Source organism: Drosophila willistoni, chromosome 3R (genome assembly GCF_018902025.1).
Source record: "Drosophila willistoni isolate 14030-0811.24 chromosome 3R, UCI_dwil_1.1, whole genome shotgun sequence".
Classification (NCBI taxonomy): Eukaryota; Metazoa; Arthropoda; class Insecta; order Diptera; family Drosophilidae; genus Drosophila; species Drosophila willistoni.
The window spans coordinates 22,386,528-22,404,665 of NC_061086.1; the positions used below are offsets into that span (position 1 = coordinate 22,386,528).

Below are 18,138 nucleotides of genomic sequence, written 5' to 3' on the forward strand. Positions count from 1 at the left end.
TTGGCTAATTGAACTGGAAATCTCTGACTTATTTTAGCCGTAGCCTACATATTAATATACCTTTTGCAAATATACATAAATACATGGTATTAAAATATTGTTTTAGCCAGAAACAAAAAAGTAGAATCTGGTTTCTATGTGAAAAATCTTAAGATGACGACGAATAAGAAGACGATGGTAGAAGGTCGCTTAAATAAAAAGCACAACAACAACAACGATGAGATAAAACAAATAAAGCATAATTAAGTAAAGAGAAGGAATCTAATCACAGAAGCGCAAAGAAAAGAAATCTAAGGTAAACTACACATACATATATACATACATATAGAAGAACCAACTACCTGTGCAGCAACAACAACAACAACAATATTGTGAGCAGAAACCGGTATAACAAACAAACTCAAACAGATAGAGTGAGATAGATATGAAAAAGAGAAACAAAGAGAGCGGATAAGAAATATAAAAGTATAAAATAACACTATACAACAACATTCGAGTCATTGACTCTTTTAGATGATAGCAAATAGAAATTACTCGAATCGCGTAATAGAAATGGGATATTTTAGGGGCAGGATCAAGGATCTTTTTTTTTATTTCTTGAGAGTTTTAAGGGTTAGTCAAGCTGAAAAATATTCTTATTACCTTTTCACATTTTTCAAATATTATCTTATTAAGATATACATCATGTTTTAACTAACAAACAGTTTTTTTAAGTTATTATTCAACCTAAAAAACTTTTACAAGTTATTGAAAAAATACTTTTAATCATAATTTGCAATCAAAATACAATAGTTTATTGAATTATAGAACCAAGTAAAGTCTTCTTCTTGAAACAAAGTTAAAGTATATGCCGAGAACTGCTAAATATAATTTTACATGCACAATCAAATATTTAAAACATAAAAATAGTTTTTGACAATTTCGTCTTTTTGGGCTAAAAAAACGCGATTTGAAAGATTCTTCACACATGAAATATTAAACAATTTCAGTTTAAATATTTAATAATACTGGGAATAAGAACAAGTTTTTGATAATTACAAACATTATGCTTAATCGGGACTCGAAAAAACATCTGTTGTACAGTGTAATAAGTGACAAAACAAAAAATGCAACAAGAAACAGAAGAAGAGAAAGAGGCAGCAAAACATAAAACAAAAAATGCAAAAGAAAACGTGCATTGCCGTTGCATGCAACAAGCTGCAGCTATAGCAATAACAACAACAGCAGCAACATTGAGCTCTCACTCGAGTAATTTAGTTGTGTGTGTGTAGCTAAAAAATTTTTTATTTATTTCGGGGGCGACCGCAATACGCAAAATTTTTTGTTGCTAATTTTAACATCTACATACATATGAACATATAACACTGATTCACTCGCACCTATTGAAGCTTACCTGGGGGTTAAGTTTTAACTGCAAATAGCATTTGCCATTTGTTTATGCTGGAATTCTAAATGATTTTTGTTGGATTTTTTTTTTAAATTGGTTTCGTTATTTTGCAAAACGGGCAATGCAACAACAACATTAAAATCACAAACACATGCTTGCCTGCTTATCTACCCTGCAGTACGCGTCTGCGGAGACTCTCCGTCGAGTTTGCGGGGACATGTCCGCTGTCTTGGGGGACATAGCGGCGACACGCTCATTTAAGTTGCGGCGACATTTAACATTAGATGACCTAGCAATAAGGACAATCGGGACAACTGAGCGACAACGTCGACGGTATGTCCGCGGATGGTTTTTCGAAAATGTTTTGAGGGACATTTGCAAAGAAATTTCCTCTGAACGTCGACGGTACGTCGGCAGGTCTTATTTGCGTTCGTGTCAGAGGACGTTCCAGCGACATTTGCTTTGAATGTCGACCGTTGATCGATGGATTTTCTTTGCATGCGCGTCAGAGGACGTTCCATCGACAATTGCGTTGAATGTCGACCGTTGATCGATGGATTTTCTTTGCATGCGCTTCAGAGGACGTTCCATCGACAATTGCGTTGAATGTCGATAGTGTTGTCCATACAAAAATAAAAAACAAAATACAAATGTTCTTTTGATTAATTTATTCATTTATTAAATTTTTATTTCACAGCAATTTATTATATTATATTTTTTATTTATATTTATTTATATATTTATTCTTAATTTTTAACTAATTTTATTTAATTACAATAAGCTGTTGATCCAGACAGACAGTCGGACAGACGGATTCGAACTCGTCTTGTCATGCAGATCAAGAATATATATACTCCATATGGTCGGAAACGTCTCCTTCTGTGCGTTACAAACATCTGATCAATTTTATAATACCCTCTGCAACATAAAAAATTAAAATTTGTCACTTCTATTGTTACAATTTATTTTCATTAAACTTCATTTGATTTATTTTGAAATCCATGCAAACTTACCTTTATAAATTTTTAATAATTTAAATATTTTCACTGTAATCTTTCTCACTGTAATCTTTGACAACTGTCTTGTACGCAATTCTAAATCAAATGCAAAGAGAAACGAAAATTACATAGCGACGCGTGCCGAAATGGTAAATAAAAACAACAATGCAATGCCCCGTTTTAACTTTGTTCTTTTTGTCTTCCTTCTTGTCGCGTGCCGAAAACACAGAGTATGCTTGGCCATAACCGACGATGCATGTAAAATTATGTAAAATTTACATATGTTTCGCATCAAAAGAACATGCTTATTTAATGATCAATTTATAAGTAACAAGTTATTGACAAATTATGTATATATAAAAATAATATGTATATGGTAATAATGTTCAAATTTTTCCCTCATCCATAAGTAACAAGGGTATGGAAAAGCCGTCATGAAAATAAATATTATTTGATGCTGCATTTTTCCTATTCCTGCCTTTTTTTTTTTGTGTCAATTTTTTTCAAGAAATTGTGTTTGCTCAATTCTTTTCGAACGACGAAGTGTTTCGACGACCACATTGGATAGTTCGGGCACCGTCGGCTGGTCTTTGCTTGTCGACGCCGGCAGAATTAAATTCTGCCGACGGCGGTATAGTCGACGATGCGGCGACATTGTCGACCGGGGACATTTGGTACTGGAGGGTACACACACACACACGCACACACAGAAGGTGGAAGACAACTCAAAAACACACACACACACACATGGAGAATACACTGGCGGTGAAAACAAATCACACTCTTGTCGTCGACGGCTGGAAAATCATCTTTCTTTTTCAATTTATTAATTTCTATTTATTTAATTTTCACATAAAACAATTTTCTTTTGGTTTTCGTCAACTTTTTCTTCAGATTTTAAATATTTGTTTGGTTTTTGTTATTATGCACTACCTTTCCGGGCGTTTGTTTTTGTTTTGTGTTGGCCTCTTTCTACCATTCGCCTTGCCTTTTAGCGCCGTTTTAGCTTTTCATTTGTCGATTTCGATATAATAATTATTGTTGCTCCATTGATGCCAAAACTATTACTAAATTTATTTCACGTTACCCTTTAATAAACACAATCAATTTTATAAAATTACGAACGAGAGACGCGCTTACAAATTTCCCGCACACAAACGAAAATCCGCGACACATCCGCTTACATCAAAAAACATAACAGCACTAAACAACAACAGCTACCAGTGCTACCAATTCGGCTATTTAATAGCAAGTCTAGCTACTTTGAAAATTAACAAGCTATGAAAAACAGCCATAGCCACTATTTTGAACTTGGAACCAGTGCTGCAAGTTTAGCAATTTAGCTATTACTGCTACTTTTCTTCCCAAATGTATCAATTTTAGCTTTAAAGATTCTGGCAGCACTGCTTGGAACCTGTATTTGTTGCCGAGTTTCCCGCTATATATAGTTGGTTAATAGTATTTTCGGACGTGTGTAATTTTGTACATTTTTTCAAAATACTTATTGAATTGAAACACAACATTTTAAAAATGCATTTAAAAATTGCATTAGAACAACTTTCTTCTCCAATGAACGAAAATATTAGAGATATGCGAAGATATTATTGACCAACTGTGTAAACTACTATTTGTCGATTACATTTTTGAAAAACCACGTATTTCAAAATTTAATTTATGTATTGCCTAATTACATTTTTTCTATTTATGTTGAATGCTTTGTTAAATTTTTCTTGCATTTATTGTTAATTGTTCATCAGTCTCCTTTTGATTTATTATGATAGCTATCGAACAGCTGGTCAGCTGTTTTTTGTTTACGTTACTGGCGAGAGTCACTTACAATAGACAGATATGCGCAAATAATATTTAATTTGTTTAAAATAGCAAACTTTTAAAACTCGTCAATTCAATGAATATCAAAAAGGCGATAACATTTTTAAGCCTTTTAAACCAACACACTCGAACAATTTCTTAAAAAAAAAAGATCACAGCTTGTGCTTTTTGGGAACGCACCTAAAACATATCGATAGTTTCGTAGTGAACTGCTACATTTTGGCAACTTAATGGAATTGGACAAGAAATTGCAAGGATTTCAATTGGTCGCCCAGGAGAAAGTAAGCTGACTCTATTATTATATTTATTTTGTTTTAATGCAAAATTCACTCTTTCAATTGCAGTTGCAGGCGATCTTATGCTCCATACCCGGCCGAAAAGACCTGATACTCGAGCCTCCGCTCATTAAATCCCTGGAACATGTTTGTTCCGCCTCCTGGCTAAAGTAAGTACAACTGATTCGATTGACATATAATCATTTCGTCTCTATTTTTTGGACAGGCTAAAGGGAATCCAGAGAATCTACAAACATGATGCCAAACAGATATTACCCCGTCAAGGGGATCATGTTCACATCTATATGATTCGCAGTCAGTTGGGCACATTTCAAACGTTAATGAAACAGATGCAAACTCTAACGGAGGCAGATCAGCAGACACCAGATCTGGCCATGAAGATGTATCACATCATTTGTGTGCCCAGCTGTTTTACCTACTTTCAAACGCTGCTCGAGCAAAATGGCCTTTGGGGTCTCGTTCAATTGCATCATTATAATTGGGATTTTATCTATCTGGATGAGGGTGTGCTCAGTCTGGAATTGCCGAATCTCTACGAGTGTTTGTACCTGCATGGAAATACCTCATCTCTGCCAGCCGTAGCCCAAAGTCTACGGCTATTGCAAATGATCTGTGGTCAACCATCAATGATCCTCAGTTACGGCTCACACTCGGAACGCTTATTGGAAATGCTGAAATTATTGGGAAATGCTAGCCGGCATCCGTCCTCAATGGACTATGGGGCATGGTTAATATTGGACAGGGATAAAGATTATCCTTCAAGTTTGCTAACGCCGGCCATTTATGCTGGCCTCTTGCTTGAGGTGTTCCACCAGCGGGCAGGAGAGATAACAATTGATAAATCTCATAATAAAATCAGCACTCAACGAATTTCCCTGCTGCAGGGACAGCGTCGTGAGGAAAAGGAAGAGCGAAAAGGTGCCGCTCAAAGCAGTTCCATTAAACTCAATTCCGACAGCGATGAGATTTATGGCGATAATCGCTATAAGCATTTCGCACAGGTTAGCAGCCTAATCCGAGGACAAGTCAAGGCATTGGGCCTAGAACTGCAGAAACTAAACGACATGCAGCTGGATGAAATGCATGATTATGTGGCCCGTAAATTGCCCAAGTTGACGGAGCTGAAAGCCAAGGTTTTAAGGCATTTAAATGCCAGTGAGGTGGTCATTCAAATGTTGGGAAATTTCCGTAGATTGCAGACCCTCGAAGAGGATATACTCAATAATGTGTCACGAAAACGTTTGCTGACCGAAATTGATGAGCTGCTGACCACCGATGGACAACGTTATAATACCCTACGATTACTGTGCCTTCTGTATCTCTGTGCTGGCATTAGTCCCGAGGAGCTACAGACATTTGGGCGCAACTATTGCAATATGTTTGGTCATCGAGAATTGCCAGTGTTTCAGCAATTGGCCAGAGCGGGTCTCTTGCCGCAATTGCTTGCCGAGAAGAAGGCGGCATCGACGAAACTATTGTCGCAATTGCCATTGCCCAAATTCCAACAAACCGAATTCCAGGCGAATGCCAATCGTTTGCGTCTCTTGACTTCTTTTGCTGATAATCAGCCAGAGGGTAGTCCAAGCGGTGCGTCAGCCGCACGCTCCTCCAATGCGACGTCCTCTGCGTCACAGCAATCGTGTCCCAGTTTCGTCTTTAATGGCACCTACATCCCTTTGGTGGCCCAATTGTGCTCGATTTTATTGAAAACCCAAAATGCTGATGAGTTGGCCACCAAGTTGGCCATGATTGAGGGGTTTCAGTTACACCTTCCAAATGATACCTCATTCACGCCCAAAACGTATGCGGCACATCTCAAGACAAGTGCCACTGATCAAGATCAATTCCCCATAACACAGAGAAAGATTTTTGTATTCATTGTAGGTGGAGCCAACTACGCGGAGATTGCAGCCTGTGATTTGGTTGCCAAATTGACGGGAGCTACCATAACTGTGGGCACGGATAATTTAATGGCGGGCAGCGATCTAATTGCAGCCGCCTTTAAGCATTAAGTCATCTACTCACTTTGTGTAAATAAAAGAAGAATCTTTAATCAGATTAAAAATCTTTAAAAGAATCTTTATTCAGATAAAAAATATATAGCTAGTTACCTATTGCCTCCTCCGCCTTGAGTCATGCCTGGCACACGATAGAGAAACTCTCCATCATCATCGTAGTAGGCATCCTCAACACGATAGGTGGCTCCTGGTCTCTGTAATTTTTTTGGTATAGCGATGCGATCCTTCACTCTGGTCATTTCGTAACGTCTCTGATCTGCCTGGCTAATGACAATTTCGCTGCGTTCGAACTTCTGGGTGAAACTGGGCAAAATGCCAGTGCCTTGAGGGTTAGCCAGAGGTGGATTCTCTTCTGGACTTGCTTTGGCGGGAACCAATTGCAGTTTCTTGAGATCCTGTAAACGCATTTTGCGTTTATTTTCTATTTTACCGAGCAAATATGTTTCCTCTTCATCAGGAGCAGAGTTTGATGGCGTTGGATTGGAACGGTTTTTTCCTGCCTCCAACTGCGGTGGATTCGGCTTCATCTCCGAACTACTACCTAAGAGTTTACGAAATTCCCGAACCTGAGGATCAGGCAATTTCATGCGGGTGGGCCAATCATCTAACTGGAATTGCTTTAAGTCCTTGGGTCGTCGTTCGGCAAACTTTTGCAAATGTTCCAACAGGGCGGGAGGAATATTCATATCGGTATGTTGGCCTGATCTCAACTGTTGCCAATTCCTCATGACACTCTCGTCGTGTGTGCGAATCCTTTGCAAACTTCTTGGTCGCCATTTGGCACGCAATACCTTTTCCACCACATCTGGAGTGGCGGGGAAACTTTCTGCCAAACGCTCAATGGTCCATTCATCTGGATCACGCTCATGAAGGAGACGCATTTGCTCTTTTTCCGCATGCAACAGAAGATTGGGTAATTTGGCATCACGAAAATATTTATGCTTTATCATAAACTGACGCACACGATCGCGTTGTTGTTGCAATTGCAACTCATGCTGGCGCTGGGTGTGATGGACATTCATAAAGTCCGATTCCAGTTCGCCGAAATCCTCTCGAGCTTTATTGGCGAGCGTTCCTTGCTTTTGTTGTTGGTGCTGCTGCTGTTCCTGAAGCTGTTCCAGTTGATAGGCCAAGCCAGGATTGGCTCGTCGTGGAGCACGTCGTCCATAAAGACATCCGGTTGTGTGCAATTGACGTAGAAACCACACTCGCATTCCGGACATGATGCACAATTTAAAATTAAATAACAAGTGTGCGTAGTGTTGGTTTTTTAGCGGCACTCAGCTTGAAATTTGGCCTTTTTTCGGCATATGGCAACTCCGTATTCGGTTCTTTGTCAAACGGTCACACTGTCCAATTGTTTCTTTCAATTTGGTTGTTGTACTTCTCCACAAATTACCTAAATCATGTCCAGCAACGAAGCCGGCAGTGGAAACCTAATGGACGAATTTGAGGAGGCATTTCAATTGTGCCTTCTGTCGCTCACCAAACAGGAACCGAATTCGGGTACCAATAAAGAAGAAATCGAGCTAGAAGTCCAGAAGACCACAAATCGTTTCATCGATGTTGCCCGACAAATGGAAGCCTTTTTCCTGCAGAAACGCTTCCTGGTGTCCACTCTTAAACCGCATATGCTTATCAAGGACGAGAATCAGGACTTACACCACGAGATCCAGCGCAAGGATGCTCTGCTCCAGAAGCACTACAATCGCTTGGAAGAATGGAAAGCCTGCCTCTCCGACATACAGCAGGGCGGCCATAGTCGTCCCTCGCCTTCGATTATGCAGATACCAGGTGGACCCATTATGCCACAGGGTGGACCACGGCCAGGCATGATGGGGCCGGGCATGCCACCAGGTGGCATGTCACCAAGTCAGCAACAATTGCTGCAAGCCCAGCAGATGCAGCAACTCCGCATGATGGGCAAACTGCCGCCCAAATGATAGCACCATTTCACAACTCTTCCCGTATTCCTCCTTTCCCTTAGCATGTAAATGTCTCTAATTATAGTTACAATAAACAATATCTATATGTCAAATTCGAAGTTAATTGATAGCGGGTGGAAATGGTTAGTGGGTTAAAAACAATCCCCACCAGAAAAATTGGGTTTTTACTTGGTTTTTTTTTTGGATTTCCAAATTCTGTATTCTGTGTGCCATTTATTGTTTGTTACTTTTGCTGTTGCTGCGTGTTTAATTAATCAATTAATGTTTCTGTGAATTTTTGGGAAATTAATTCACACATTAATATATATATATATATATAGCTATTCGATCTATATATATATTTCTAATTCATAGGTCTAAAGACAATTTTTTATGTAGGACAGTTTTCAACTTAATTAAGATGATAATATATATAGAAACTATATAAACTTATGCTTGGCTATATTATATCATAATTTATAACAAGGCTAAGAACCAGATATATCCTGTTAAATATATGTATTAGTAAGTTAGATTAACCAATTTGACTGACATTCGATAAATGAATTCAAACAGTTTTCTTTAAAATTCTAATATTTGGAGAACAAAATCAAGTGTATAATATATAAATTATTCTGTAGAGTTGTTAAAAACTTATTAACCGATTAATCAGTTTAAATTAAATACAATTACAATGTGTGTGTTTAGAGAAATTGTCAATCAAATTGGATAACAATCTGGATAGTTCTCTTCCTTGCTTTTAGACATAAACAAAATAATTGAAACAATATTTTCACTTTTGTGGATTGGGATCGCGAATTAACTAACCGATACAAATAAAAATATATATATATATATGTATATAAGAATTTCTTATCCTTCGATGATAAATGTGGATGATGTAGGAAAGGAGGAGTTTCTGGTCGTCTAGTCAATCTCGTATACCTTGTCCGCCTCGAAACCAGGTGGAGTAGCAGCGGCGCCGGCGACATTGGCATTGGGCTGAATAACTGCTCCTCCTCCAACTGCTCCGGGCTGTAGGGCACTTCCGCTGCCTTGATTATACCCAGCCGCCGAGGGATTCTGATTGGCATATAGCAAGGGATTCATATACATGCCGCTCGGATGCACAATATTCGAGTGGAGATTCAACAAATCCTTGTACATGGTGGGATCCCCATTGTTCATCTCGTTATACAATTGCTGCAGATAGCTGGGCACCAGTTGAATGACCTGATTTTGTGTCAATTCCGGATGATCTTTGGATATCTTCATGTTAAGCAGCTGCAGCAATATATCCGAACGGAAGCCAAAGATTTTATTGGAGGTCACACTGCCAGAGGCATTACCAAATTGGCCCACCACTTGATTTCCAAAGGCATTGCGGTCATAGCTCATATACTGCGATGCTTGAACTGTGCGCGTTTTTTCCGCCTCGTATTCGGCCCAGGCCGATTTACGTTCCTCCTCGGTTAGATTCTCATGCTCTTCCTGCTCCAGCAGCGAGTCATGCTCATGGTACTTGAATATTAGTGACTCATGCTCCGTTAGGATTTCGGCAAATAGCCGATCCTTAGGCAAAAGTGGCATCTCACGTTCGACACTTGGCTTCAATTCGTACGTATACAGTTCCATGAGATCCGTTTGATTGTAGTGTCGGGATATCTGCTGCTCATCGATGACACGCTTGGCCGTAGCCAGCTTGGCCACTTGACGCTCATAGACCTTCTGTTCCATAGTTCCCATGGCAATTAAACGGTATATATAACATGGTTTTATCTGCCCGAAACGATACACACGGAAAATACTTTGCGTATCGTGTGAGGGATTCCACGAGACATCGAAAATAACCACACGATTCGCTGCAACCAAATTGATGCCCAAGCCGCCGGCACGTGTCGAGATGAGAAATAGGCGCGCCTTTAGATTGGCGGCATTGTTGAATTTCTTGCACATGGCTTCGCGCTGTTCCACGCTGCAGGAGCCATCGAGTCGGAAATAATCCTCGCCGGGTGTCCAGCAGCCCTTGAAGTTGCCAACATCGCCTGCGATCGAAAGGAAAACACATGAAAAAAACCTCTGTGATAGAAAATAGATCATCCAGCTTACCCTCAAAGTCATAGCCCTTGGTATTGCTATCCACCAGCGAGAGAAAATGTTCGATGACATCGAGCGATTGCAGAGACTGTGAGAAGACCAATAACTTATCACCAATGGCCTCGCACTGTTGCAGCAGACGCAAGAGGATCAATAGCTTGGGGGAATGATTCACATTATTCAATTCGCGCTCCTCCACGAAGGGTTTCCACCATTCGGATGGATCATCCTTTTGCACTGGCGTCGAGCCAATGCCCGTGTACTCCACATCCGAATCGGAGTCCACCAGACCCGAGCGCACACCGTTGCGTGTCTTGCGTTTCTTCACTTTGCCACCACCGCTGACTCCGGGCATGCCGCCGGGCATGCTGGCATCCGATTTAAATGATTCATCGCTGTCTGATGAATTGGAGGCCACAGCCTCTTCCTCGGACTCATCACAGATGAAACCCTCTATGTCGGAATCGTCATTGCTAAGCAAACGCTTGGCAATGACATTGTCGCTGTTCACTCGCAGATTCATTGGATGCGTCCAGATGCGTCGCAGATCTTGAAAATCCTGAAATAGCCGTGCCCCTTTGCCACATATATCCGAGCTACTTTGATCCCGATGCGTGGTCATATAGTAGCCATAGAGTTGCTGCTGCAACTCCGACAATGTGGTATAGATGACATACTCATGCTTGGGTGGTAGATATGGAGCCAACACGGAATAATCCCTGCGCTGAATGCAACCCTCGAGCAGGGTATGAAGTATATGGGAACGATGCTTCATCAGACGCAAATCGCGCTCCGTCGAGTCCGTATATTGGCCATTGCTGATGGGGTTAACGAAACGATTCATATACTCCTTGTAGGTGCCCAGCAGATTGGGCTTAACAAACTGAATCATGCAATAGTATTCCTTGAGATTATTTTGCAGCGGTGTGCCCGTAAGAACAATGCGCCGTTTGGTTCTCATCCTGGTGACTGCCTTGCTGATCGAGGTCTTCTCATTCTTCAGCAGATGACCTTCATCGCAGACCACCAAATCGGGACCAGGTTCCACCAGGGCCTGTTGCAGTTGTTCCCGCTGCTTCTTTCGCACTCCCTTGGCCTTTTCGTTGGCCAGAATGCGATACATATCGTAACCGAGAATGCAGACGCCTCCCTCTTCGTACCATTCATTTAACTTGAAGATTCTCGTGGGCTTATCCTTGTAGCGACTAATGTCATAGACCTCGATGTCCTTGCGATTCGCAAAATTCATCCAATGCACGAATTCTCGCGCCCAATTGTTTACCGTACTCAGCGGAGTGATTACCAACACCCGCTCGATGCCGGTTCGTCGAGTATTAATTAGCAGAGTGTGCGTTAGGGTTACCACTTGCAGGGTCTTACCCAGACCCATGCAATGGGCCAATATACAACCCGAGCCGGGTTTCTCTTCCGTATCCTTTAGAGTCTCGAAGCATGCATCCCACATGAATTTCACACCAGCCACCTGATGTGGCTTCAGTTTCTTTAGCAGACCCTTATCCACCTGCAACAGAGCCCGTTTTGAATCCTCATCAAAGTCAAGTATGAGCTCTGATATTTCCACATTCTCGGATTTCTCAAATATACGATTATATAGCTTTTGTCGCTCTTCGATACGTTTGCGACGATCATCCTCCTCTTTGGCCGCCTCCTTGGTGCTAACATCCAGATCTTTTGTCTTGATGATCTTTCGTATGTGTTTGCGTTTGTTCTTGTTTTTGTCATCGTCGCCATCGTCGGCACTGTCCCCACTGGAATTCCTTTTAATGCGTCGTCGCTTCTTCTTGGAACTGTTGCTGTTTGACTTTTGCTTCTTCTCTGCATCGGGGTCGAAGTCGGAGGAGCCTGCATTGGAATCATTATCTCCATTGGTCTTGCGCTTTGAATTAAAACTACGACGTTTACGCTGTGGCATCACCTCACTGTCACTTGAATCATTTTTCTGCTCCTCATCCTCATCATCATCCTGATCTTCACCGTTTTTATCCTTCTCATTATCATCATCATCATCATCATCATCATCATCAGTTTCTACCAAATGTTCTTCTTCTTCTTGTGGTGTATCATATTCAGATTCCTCATCTTGGTTTTTGGGTCGTCGCTGACGTTTGGCTGCCGATGTGGAGGCAGCCTCTTCCTCAACATCCGAACTCATTCTTTGTCGTTTATTTTTTTTTGTAATGGGAGCAGCAGGCGGTTCAGAGGTCAGGGGCAACTTTACGCGCTGTAAACGTACCGCACAACGCTTAAGTGTGGGATACGTTCGATTGTTTTCTCTTGAGGATGCCTGCTCCTTTTCTTTCCTTATAGGCAAAGAGCTTTCAGTATCTGTAGAATCTTCTTGAGAGGATGATTCCTCCTCTATATATAACTTTGGATTATTTCTATTGCGCAAGGAACGTGTGTTCTGTTTTTTTGATGATTCCTTAACGGCAGGAGATTGCCTAACAGAATTTCGCGTCTGCTTTGAGTTGGTAGAGGCGGAGGCAGAGGCAGACGACGAGGTGCTAGAGGACGACGACGAGGATGATGATGGTGATGTGAGCGATGATGATGCCGAGTTGGATGCCTCGATTATTTGCTTGACCTTGTGGACATTCGGGTCTGTCTGCTGAGCCTGGCTAGAAACGTCTTCGTCGCTATCACTTAATTCTATTGTGGATTGTGGAGAAACACTAGCAACAGATTTCTTGTGATTTTCCTGCGGATTCGCCAACAAGTTCTCTAACGGCACAATTCGTATATTAAATGTAGGCTTTTCCTTGTTTGTGGGCGTGGGCGCAGTGGTTATTATGCCATTGGTTGAACGATTTTCCTTATGGCGCTTATTGCCTGCGTCTGATTTGATAGGCGATTTTGCATTGCAATCATTATCATTGGTTAGAATTTTGGGTTTGATATTCTTTTTGCTGATGCCTGATTCCGATACAGAATCGGAGGAGGAATCTTGAGTGTATGAAGTTGCAGCAATTGTCTCACGGGAGTCCGACTTATCCTCTCCCATAGGTGACCGAGTGTGTGTCTGGACTGTTGCTGGTTGTAGATGGTGAGAAGATCTGAAAGAAATAGTTGACTTCATTATGAACAACAACAACAACAATAAAAGACCGAGGAAAAAAAAAACGAAAAAAAAACTATGCTACGCTTCTTTTGCCGCGCTATGCTTGTTCTTATTCAGCTTCTTGCTTTTTTTGTCGTTCTCTTTTTCTCTTCAGTTCGGTTTTCTTTTCTTTCCGCTTTTTTCATCCACATATTCGTTTTCTTTTTTTTTTCTAGCGTCGGCTACAACACTTACAGCAACAATAACAATCATATTATAGTTTAAACACTATTACACATAGATTCGCTGTTGTCTGTGTATTTTGCAATTTGTTTCACATTCAAGAAATTCTCACAATTGATGTTTTTTTTTAAAACTATAATTCTCTAAATAATGGAAATTAATTCGACTTGATTTGCAAAAAAAAAAAAAAACGAAAAGAACTCCTCACTCACTTGCTAAGCCGGGAGGAGTAGCTTCTCTATCATTTGAACAGAGTTTATGTTAATATAATGCAGTCAGTCGACGCCTGCATTTCTCCCCTTTCTCGCTTTTTGTTAATAATTTATTTTGCACAAAAAAATTGTACAAATACAAGCGAAAAGCCGCCGCAAATGATTTTTATGTATATATTATGTAGAGATGGGCGATAGTTCGTTAACTGTGATTTGTCGTAGTGAATTAAACACACCACTAGCACTTGGTGTAAAAGTAACAATCGCAATATTAACTTAAATAGAGCTATAAAATTAATATAAGATTTGCAAAAATAAATTATAATTATTTATCTGTAAGTCAAATACCTCTAATATGACATTTGGTTTTTATGTAAACCGATAGTGAATAACCGTCACAAGTCTCTGAGCAGTACCTTATGATTTCCTACTTATCTGGCAACTCTGTATCTCATGATCCACAGCATCTGCTTGGCGCCGATTCAAAGGGATTGAAATTTTTGTAGGTGGTTAACGACTTAAGTTTCTAATCAATATTTGTTATTTCTCTGTTAATTAGATCTTCAATTTGAACAACTAATAGCTTATTACATAGATTTGTTTTTAAATTCTTCCTTAATAGCTTTTTTGAATCTTTGAAGAGTTGGCCACACTGCTTTTCTGTTGTTATTTAATATATTATTTATTGTTAATTTATTGACAGGGGGTGATAGTGTTAGGGGCACGGTCTCTCCCTCTCTCTTTTTTTCAGATAACCTTGACCAACGAAAAAGTAATCAACGCTTTTATTATTGACGCAAGTAAGTCCCATTGCCATTCGGCTAAATGATCTTGTTTCATAATATACAATTCATTTGTTCTTCCGACTTCAATTCCAGTGGTGCGCCTCAACGCTCGTCTTCTATTCCGGATGTCCTGCCAAAACAATCAGAACTTGACCAATTTTATCAACGATGGCAAAAAGATTGTGGGCGTGGCACTGAATTACATGTAAAAGATAACGTCCTGTGAATCCACCATTATCCGATATACATATTCCTATATTGATCGTTGTAGGGATGTGGTCAAGGCCAGAAATGTGGCGGTTCCAACAGCTCCATTGGTGTTCCTTAAGCCGACCACATCGTATCTGCAAGAGGGTCATCCAATTGTGGTGAGCTTAGGCTTCTCCATTTATAATGTCACCATCGATCTGAACTCGATTATTTGCAGTTGCCAAAAGTTTTCACCAAAGTCGCCTACGAAGTGGAGCTTGGAGTTGTGATTGGCAAGCAATGCAAGAATGTTTCCGAAGCGGAAGCCATGAAATATGTGGCCGGCTATTGCTTAGCTCTTGACCTTACTGCCCAATGCAATCTTGTTAGTAGAAATAATTTCCCCATTTAACTTAATTTCAATTAATCATTTGTATTCTATTCTATACAGCCGCTCGAGCGGCTGGTTCTCCATGGACTCTGGGGAAAGGCTTTGATACCTCCACTCCTGTCTCGAAATTCATACCATTCGATAATGTAAAAGATGCCCACAATTTGTCACTATGGCTTAAGGTCAACGGAGAGGTGAAACAGAAAGGATGCACTGCGGATTTGATCTTTAAAGTGCCAGCTATTATTTCCTATGTCTCGCAATATATGACCCTGGAACCCAATGATCTAATATTGACTGGAACTCCCAATGGCTCTGATGCCTTTAAGGCAGGCGATGTCATTGAATGTGGCATGGCCGATTTGGCCACCATGAAATTCCAAGTGTGTGCCGAATAAACAAACATGAGATTAATGCAATATTTAATTTTTTCCCCTTCTCTCTAACATTTAACTCCTCACATCATCGCAAGCCAAGAGATATTTACGCATGGCTTGACATTCATTGGAAATTTTCCATCTAGATGCGGGGCAATTCTCGTATACCTGCTCCATTATGCAGGCCATTAATGTGGCTGGCAAATAATCACACTGACCCTTGGAGCTCATCCACTGGAATTGTTCGGAGCGCTTCCGAGCTGTTTGATAAGCAATTTGTGGTGAATAGAAAAAGAACAGATCAAATTTAAAAATATTATACCGTAGTCCGCACATATGTTAAGGCTCTTGCTTATCAGTTGTGACATGGTAGAATCGTTTTTATATTGCTGCTGATAGTTCCTTTGTATGGCTTCCACATTTATTGATCCATTGGTCAGGAAATAGCCGCTGATCTTGAAAACACACTCGGCCATGCACTGCAATTGAAAAATAGATGAAAAAAGGATTCGTATTTGGAATCTGTTTTTCTTACCGCATGGAGCTCTACTTTGTCCAATTGTGCCTTCTCCTTAAGCAAGGACTTGCGACAAGAATCGCTGGTCTTATCATGCCATTGCACATGACAGCAAGAGCTCAACTAGAAGAAATTCTTTAATTAAGTCTACTATATTGTGCTCTTGTATTATTCTTACAAATTTCGGCTGCTTAGCTTGATCACAGTTGGTGTAATTAAAAGCCGAGCCAAGGATTGAAACCGGCATCAAAAGTAGACAGAAGTGGTTCAATTTTAAATACATTTTGACTGCTTTGAATTGAATGCTAAAATCTCTTATTTATATGAGGACTTGATGAGCAAATTATTGTGATATTTATTCAAATTAGAAAAGTTAATGTGGCATAAAGCCGGCTACGAACGAAAGTAATTAAAAACTATGTTTATTTTATGGATTTGAACTTTTGCTTAAAACTCGAAATTTCCATATCAAGATATAGAGAAATGTTGCCAATCGTTTACAATGTCGAATATGTTTAAATTATAGATAAATTCTAACTGATTGTTTTACTTTAAGTTAAATTAAATACAGAACCCACATTGAATATTTGTGATATATTCTACAAACTAGTCCCTAGTACTTTTTAATTGTCTTCCTGATCAATGCCAGACGCTGTTTGTGGGCCTCCGTGACAGCAGCTCGCTTATACGGCCGCAGTTCGTCAGTGCCAAAGCCAGGAATCCACATATTATACTTTCGCTCGAAATGCAATTGCACATCTCGCACTTCAATCTTGTTGGATTTGCGATGACGGGCAAATGCGCTGGTCGATTTCACTGTATCCTCAACAAAATCATCAATGATCTGCAGCAATAATTCCTCTACATCCTCATCCAGTTGGGTGGTCGTATCCACTTCGCGAACCAACTCGGTAAGACGGGGTTTGGTCAGCATCTACAAAAGAAGGATAATGGTGATTACGAAACAATTTTAATATCAGGCCGATGACAGTTCTTACGGGTGTATTTTCGGCACCTGTGGGATTTGTGTGATTGGATATCGTTGACTTGTTAGCACCACCACCACCTGGCATCGATCCTGATCCAGTCGGAGCAGAAGATGTGCCACCATTTTGTGAGGACGAATTGCTGTTGTTGGTCATGGGACTGTGCTGTGAGGGCGATGCCATATTTGGATTGTGCTGGTAGTGCTCGGCGTCGCCGTTGCTATCAAAAGTGGTAAAGAGATCCGACATTGTTTTTTTTTGGGTTTGCTTTTGGTTTTACTTGCTGTTAGATTTTCGTTAGCAGGGGACAAGGCATAGGAGAGGGAAGCGAGTAGGTGCCAGGTGAAATGGGGAAAAATTAAGTAATGTAAACCAAAGCCAAAGTGCAGTTGTTGCAAGTATTGTTACTGTCTGTTGCAATTAGTTGTTGATTGTAGTAAGTGTGCGTGTGTGTGTGTTCGTGCGTTCAGTGCGTGTGTCTGTGTGTGTGCAAGCACAATGAAAATAAAATAATTGTTGTTAATCACATAATTGAGTTGTGTTAATTTCACCCATAACATCTTAAAACAAATACTTGGGATCTCTAGTCGCTTTCACCACGAATTCCTTACATTTTATACAAATTTGTTTTAAAAAATTGGCTGCATTCAACAATAGAGCTGGGAAAACGATCGATGGCACCATCGATATTATATTATCGATGGAGTGCGATAAATCGATGGAAATTTTTCGATGTCGATATATCAACACATTACTCGCGAACTCGAACATGTTCGAGCGGTTTACTCACATGTTCGAGCGGTTTACTCACGCGTTTTTAAAACGCTAG

At 40.3% G+C, this 18,138-nt stretch overlaps 7 protein-coding genes across 10 annotated transcripts; 3 read left to right on the top strand and 4 right to left on the bottom strand.

Moving 5' to 3' along the window:
• The first annotated feature begins 4,321 nt into the window (after positions 1-4,321).
• LOC6647594 (vacuolar protein sorting-associated protein 33B) lies at positions 4,322-6,567 on the top strand. The gene is made up of 3 exons (XM_002070293.4): positions 4,322-4,496; positions 4,560-4,660; positions 4,717-6,567. Exons 1-3 carry the CDS (start codon positions 4,446-4,448, stop codon positions 6,521-6,523), a joined length of 1,959 nt encoding a protein of 652 aa, XP_002070329.3. The 5' UTR covers positions 4,322-4,445; the 3' UTR covers positions 6,524-6,567.
• A 22-nt stretch (positions 6,568-6,589) lies between these two features.
• On the bottom strand, positions 6,590-7,775 carry LOC6647593. The gene has a single exon (XM_002070292.3). It carries the CDS (start codon positions 7,750-7,752, stop codon positions 6,619-6,621), a length of 1,134 nt encoding a protein of 377 aa, XP_002070328.3. The 5' UTR covers positions 7,753-7,775; the 3' UTR covers positions 6,590-6,618.
• A 103-nt stretch (positions 7,776-7,878) lies between these two features.
• LOC6647592 (mediator of RNA polymerase II transcription subunit 28) lies at positions 7,879-8,567 on the top strand. Its single transcript, XM_002070291.4, has one exon. The coding sequence runs from the start codon at positions 7,936-7,938 to the stop codon at positions 8,470-8,472; it is 537 nt and encodes a 178-aa protein (XP_002070327.1). The 5' UTR covers positions 7,879-7,935; the 3' UTR covers positions 8,473-8,567.
• A 319-nt stretch (positions 8,568-8,886) lies between these two features.
• Positions 8,887-14,246, bottom strand: LOC6647591 (transcriptional regulator ATRX homolog). Of its 2 annotated transcripts, none has more exons than XM_023178312.2 (3): positions 14,065-14,246; positions 10,564-13,625; positions 8,887-10,499 (listed from the first exon to the last, which is right to left on the bottom strand). In XM_023178312.2, exons 2-3 carry the CDS (start codon positions 13,571-13,573, stop codon positions 9,382-9,384), a joined length of 4,128 nt encoding a protein of 1,375 aa, XP_023034080.1. In that variant the 5' UTR covers positions 13,574-13,625; positions 14,065-14,246; the 3' UTR covers positions 8,887-9,381. The 2 variants fall into 2 exon arrangements, with proteins under 2 accessions (XP_023034080.1, XP_023034081.1); XM_023178313.2 differs by lacking the exon at positions 14,065-14,246 and adding an exon at positions 13,865-14,015.
• A 503-nt stretch (positions 14,247-14,749) lies between these two features.
• Positions 14,750-15,848, top strand: LOC6647139 (acylpyruvase FAHD1, mitochondrial). Of its 2 annotated transcripts, none has more exons than XM_002070289.3 (5): positions 14,750-14,864; positions 14,943-15,054; positions 15,121-15,217; positions 15,277-15,427; positions 15,490-15,848. In XM_002070289.3, coding segments are annotated over exons 1-5 (699 nt in total). In that variant the 5' UTR covers positions 14,750-14,863; the 3' UTR covers positions 15,828-15,848. The 2 variants fall into 2 exon arrangements, with proteins under 2 accessions (XP_002070325.2, XP_023034465.1); XM_023178697.2 differs by having other exon boundaries at positions 14,753-14,864; positions 15,277-15,423; positions 15,490-15,645.
• A 30-nt stretch (positions 15,849-15,878) lies between these two features.
• On the bottom strand, positions 15,879-16,719 carry LOC6647138 (general odorant-binding protein 68). Its single transcript, XM_002070288.4, has 4 exons — positions 16,502-16,719; positions 16,342-16,446; positions 16,129-16,285; positions 15,879-16,066 (listed from the first exon to the last, which is right to left on the bottom strand). Exons 1-4 carry the CDS (start codon positions 16,604-16,606, stop codon positions 15,879-15,881), a joined length of 555 nt encoding a protein of 184 aa, XP_002070324.1. The 5' UTR covers positions 16,607-16,719.
• Positions 16,720-16,729: 10 nt separating this feature from the next.
• On the bottom strand, positions 16,730-17,997 carry LOC6647137 (transcription initiation factor TFIID subunit 12). 2 transcript variants are annotated; one of them, XM_015177408.3, is made up of 3 exons: positions 17,921-17,997; positions 17,322-17,529; positions 16,730-17,257 (listed from the first exon to the last, which is right to left on the bottom strand). In XM_015177408.3, exons 2-3 carry the CDS (start codon positions 17,490-17,492, stop codon positions 16,937-16,939), a joined length of 492 nt encoding a protein of 163 aa, XP_015032894.1. In that variant the 5' UTR covers positions 17,493-17,529; positions 17,921-17,997; the 3' UTR covers positions 16,730-16,936. The 2 variants fall into 2 exon arrangements, with proteins under 2 accessions (XP_015032894.1, XP_002070323.1); XM_002070287.4 differs by lacking the exon at positions 17,921-17,997 and having other exon boundaries at positions 17,322-17,914.
• Between the last annotated feature and the right edge of the window lie 141 nt (positions 17,998-18,138).

Coding starts and splice junctions, on each gene's coding strand:
- LOC6647137 (XM_002070287.4), bottom strand. CDS start 17,558: ATGTCGGATCTCTTTACCACTTTTGATAGCAACGGCGACGCCGAGCAC. Junction 17,258..17,321: donor CAGGTGCCGAAAATACACCC/GTAAGAACTGTC, acceptor CTTCTTTTGTAG/ATGCTGACCAAACCCCGTCT.
- LOC6647594 (XM_002070293.4), top strand. CDS start 4,446: ATGGAATTGGACAAGAAATTGCAAGGATTTCAATTGGTCGCCCAGGAG. Junction 4,497..4,559: donor AATTGGTCGCCCAGGAGAAA/GTAAGCTGACTC, acceptor TTTCAATTGCAG/TTGCAGGCGATCTTATGCTC. Junction 4,661..4,716: donor TGTTCCGCCTCCTGGCTAAA/GTAAGTACAACT, acceptor TTTTTTGGACAG/GCTAAAGGGAATCCAGAGAA.
- LOC6647138 (XM_002070288.4), bottom strand. CDS start 16,606: ATGTATTTAAAATTGAACCACTTCTGTCTACTTTTGATGCCGGTTTCA. Junction 16,447..16,501: donor AAGCTAAGCAGCCGAAATTT/GTAAGAATAATA, acceptor AATTTCTTCTAG/TTGAGCTCTTGCTGTCATGT. Junction 16,067..16,128: donor TAACATATGTGCGGACTACG/GTATAATATTTT, acceptor CTTATCAAACAG/CTCGGAAGCGCTCCGAACAA.
- LOC6647139 (XM_002070289.3), top strand. Junction 15,055..15,120: donor GGCGTGGCACTGAATTACAT/GTAAAAGATAAC, acceptor TGATCGTTGTAG/GGATGTGGTCAAGGCCAGAA. Junction 15,218..15,276: donor AAGAGGGTCATCCAATTGTG/GTGAGCTTAGGC, acceptor GATTATTTGCAG/TTGCCAAAAGTTTTCACCAA.
- LOC6647591 (XM_023178312.2), bottom strand. CDS start 13,573: ATGGGAGAGGATAAGTCGGACTCCCGTGAGACAATTGCTGCAACTTCA. Junction 10,500..10,563: donor CAAGGGCTATGACTTTGAGG/GTAAGCTGGATG, acceptor TTTCGATCGCAG/GCGATGTTGGCAACTTCAAG.
- LOC6647593 (XM_002070292.3), bottom strand. CDS start 7,752: ATGTCCGGAATGCGAGTGTGGTTTCTACGTCAATTGCACACAACCGGA.
- LOC6647592 (XM_002070291.4), top strand. CDS start 7,936: ATGTCCAGCAACGAAGCCGGCAGTGGAAACCTAATGGACGAATTTGAG.